General features: G+C 41.6%; 1 protein-coding gene across 1 annotated transcript; it reads left to right on the forward strand.

Annotated features, from left to right (window-relative positions):
* The first annotated feature begins 407 nt into the window (after positions 1 to 407).
* Positions 408 to 3,383, forward strand: cth1 (cysteine three histidine 1). Its single transcript, NM_130939.1, is given in 2 exon segments — positions 408 to 515; positions 2,060 to 3,383. Coding segments are annotated over 2 exon segments (960 nt in total). The 5' UTR covers positions 408 to 506; the 3' UTR covers positions 3,011 to 3,383.

A 3,383-nucleotide genomic window follows, 5' to 3' on the forward strand; every position in this document is an offset into this window, starting at 1 on the left:
CCACTTCACAGACACACGCACAACCGGAGGTGTGACGCAGTAATTGATACAGGATGGGGCTGTGTGTATATTCTCAGCTCGCCCTTTGAAGTCTCCTAACAAGCTACTTGGCAAATGTTTATTCCAGGGGAATCGGCAAGAAATGCGGCGATCTCCAAATTTGATCAACTTGAAAACGCCCACCACAGACGCTTCAGACTGCCTCCAAATTAGATTGGCGGTCACCTGTGTTGAAAGTGATTGGGTGGTTCGCAGGTTGACGCGTCACAGCTGATTCGTGTTTTAAAGGGAACGCGGGAATGGACGCTGGTCGCTTTAAAACAGCAGCTCGAGCGGTTGCAGGTACGTAGGGCTTGCCAGGTATAAGGTGTAGTTCGCGTCTTTCATCTCGGATTGGGCAAAGGAGTATAAAGCGTGTGAAGAAATCTTTCCGGTGTAGTTGGGACGCTTTTGAAAGCTTAATATTCGGTTTCTTCAGTTTTGTGCAGCAGTCTGAAAACGCAGTAATGTTTGAGGTAAGTTTGATCTTTCATTGTGTTTTAATTTGAACTACGTTAAGTTTTACGTCAGGTTATCTTTGAGACATTACGACTAAACGCATGAAATATTTGCAGACCAACTGAACAATGATCTCTAGTTTGTTTTAGTTAAAGGCAGTTAACTGAACTCTTTAAAGTGCTTTCTATAGCTTTAAAGTGCTAAATTACATGAGATAGATCTGTATAGTTGGCTTAACCCTTTACTTAAAAAAAAAAAAAAAATTAAGTAAAAAAAAAAAAGCATCTGTGACTCCCTAAAGACCCCTTTAGGCGATAACTCGTTGATATAGTCTACTATAGACTTTAATATTCCCAAAACATGGTAGATGACATGGTAGAAAACATTATTTGGCAATCGATGGCTACAAGTTCTCAGTATTTTCTTAACCTAAACCTGGTTGGAAAAAGTGGACCAGTGTTTACAATCTTTCCACATGGCAATTGTTCACAATAGTATTGTCTTTGAGGGGTATCTATTTGGGGCCCTCAATAGTTCCTAAAGGCATATTTCACCACAAATTAAGTCTGATTTCAATTTCTTCTGGTGATCAAAGGATACTTTCTATTTTGGTAGCTGGTACCCATTGGCTAACATAGTTTTTCCTATGGGAGTTAATGGGTGTCCGTAACTGGCATTGAAAATATTTCCAATTAACTCATTGGTTACAATACTCAAGGTACATGAGGAGGAAGATTACATTATTTTTTTGGATTTTTTTTATTTTTAAAAGAACCCCTTCATGGTAAAAAAAACCTCTTTAAACCACACTTCTAACAATAAAAGGTTATTTTTTTGGGCATTGTTTTGGCTATATTAACTTAACGTCTGGTAAGCCATTGCCTTCCACAAAGTTCTACTGAAGCATACTTTTAAAAAAATTTTTTTTAACCTTTCTTTACGGAAAAGCTGGTTATTTTAAGCTTTGATCACTTCCAAAGTGGTTCTTTAGCAAAGCAGAATTGGTTCATTCTGTAGTATTGCTGTAAAAACCCTCATTTTAGCACCTTAATTGCAGACATTACCACTGCTTGGTCGCAAGTAGGCCCACATGCAATCTATGTGTGCAGAAATCTGCAGCTTTTTAGTCAATTATTGAGTAGTTAAGTAAATAAATAGCAAAATAAATGAATAAAATAAAATTGTGTTAATGTCAGACTTTAAGTTTTTTTTTTTATTAATTTTATTATTATTATTATTATTATTATTATCCCTCTCCTCTGGTCTCTTAGGAAATGTATTATATTGGAGGCTTTGTTTACCAAATAAGTGGATCTACTTGGATTTTCATTGTAAACCATTTAAATTTCATATAAAGTTTAGTTCTGACACTCTTAATCATTCCGCATAAATCCCAATTTAAAAAATAAATGGAGAAAAAAAAAATGTTATCGCTGAAATGGCAAATGTCTGCAGATTCTGTCTGGGCCTAGTCATAAGATTTGTTACTAGGACTTGTATTCCAATAATCTGGTCAAGCTTTGTCTTTTTAAGAGTCCTAAAATGCAGTCTTTTGTTCCAGACCAGTCAAGACGACCTGTTCCTGTTCCCCACTGAAGGCCTGAATGAGGCGTTCTTCCCCGAGGAGGGTTTAGGTGGTGGTGGTGGTGGTCTATCTCTAGCTGAGGCCTTGCTTCCCTTGGTCGAGTCTCCCTCTCCCCCAATGACCCCTTGGCTCTGCTCCACCCGCTACAAGACTGAACTGTGCAGCCGTTATGCTGAGACGGGTACCTGCAAGTACGCCGAACGCTGCCAGTTTGCCCATGGCCTCCATGATCTCCATGTGCCCTCCCGTCATCCCAAGTACAAAACGGAGCTGTGTCGTACCTACCACACTGCTGGCTACTGCGTTTATGGCACACGCTGTCTGTTTGTGCACAACCTTAAAGAGCAGAGGCCTATCCGTCCTCGCCGCAGGAACGTGCCATGCCGTACTTTCCGCGCATTTGGGGTTTGCCCGTTTGGCACCAGGTGCCACTTTCTCCATGTTGAGGGAGGCTCTGAATCAGATGGTGCTGAGGAAGAGCAAACCTGGCAACCTCCGTCTCAATCCCAAGAGTGGAAGCCTCGTGGTGCCCTCTGCCGCACTTTCAGTGCTTTCGGCTTCTGCCTCTATGGCACCCGCTGCCGGTTCCAGCATGGGCTTCCCAACACCATCAAAGGTCACCATGCCAACCACACGTCCTGGCCTCAGCAGATGACCAACGGAGGGTCTATTTCGCCAATCTCTGACACCTGCACTTCACCATCTCCACCTTCCTCGTCTCCTACATCTGCGTTGCCGTCTCCGGTCTATCCCGACAGCTCCGGTCCCATCACGCCTCCATCAGTGGAAGCGGTGGCCAATAATGCCTTCACCTTCAGCAGTCAGCATCTGAATGACCTGCTGCTCCCTCTGGCCCTTCGGCTCCAGCAGCTGGAGAAAGCTGCCAGTGCTGGTCCTCAAGACGCCCTGGATAAACCGCTGCTGTAGTGAAGTCTGGCATGCAGATGATCCCTGGAGATGACTTTTAACTGTGACTGTACTGTGCTGAATTCATGTTTAACCCTGCTTTTATTAGTTACTGTGTACAGTGTGTGGGTTTTTTTTAATTGCCTTTTGAGACCAATTCTCAAATGCTTGCTTTTTATTTTCTTAATTTTAAGTCTGTCTTGTACTTCTGAGGACACTTATTTTGACAGACTGAATGAAGCCCCTTAAGTGTGTGAACTGATTTAATTTTTACTGTTGTACATATGAAGGATTTGATTTATGAATGTTTCTAACTTATGGATTTTTCAACTTAATGACCTTTAAATTATATTAGAAACATCAACATCCTTGGATTTTAATAAAACCTCTTAAT

This window comes from Danio rerio, chromosome 7, assembly GCF_052040795.2.
Source record: "Danio rerio strain M-AB ecotype USA chromosome 7, GRCz13ab, whole genome shotgun sequence".
NCBI lineage: Eukaryota > Metazoa > Chordata > Actinopteri > Cypriniformes > Danionidae > Danio > Danio rerio.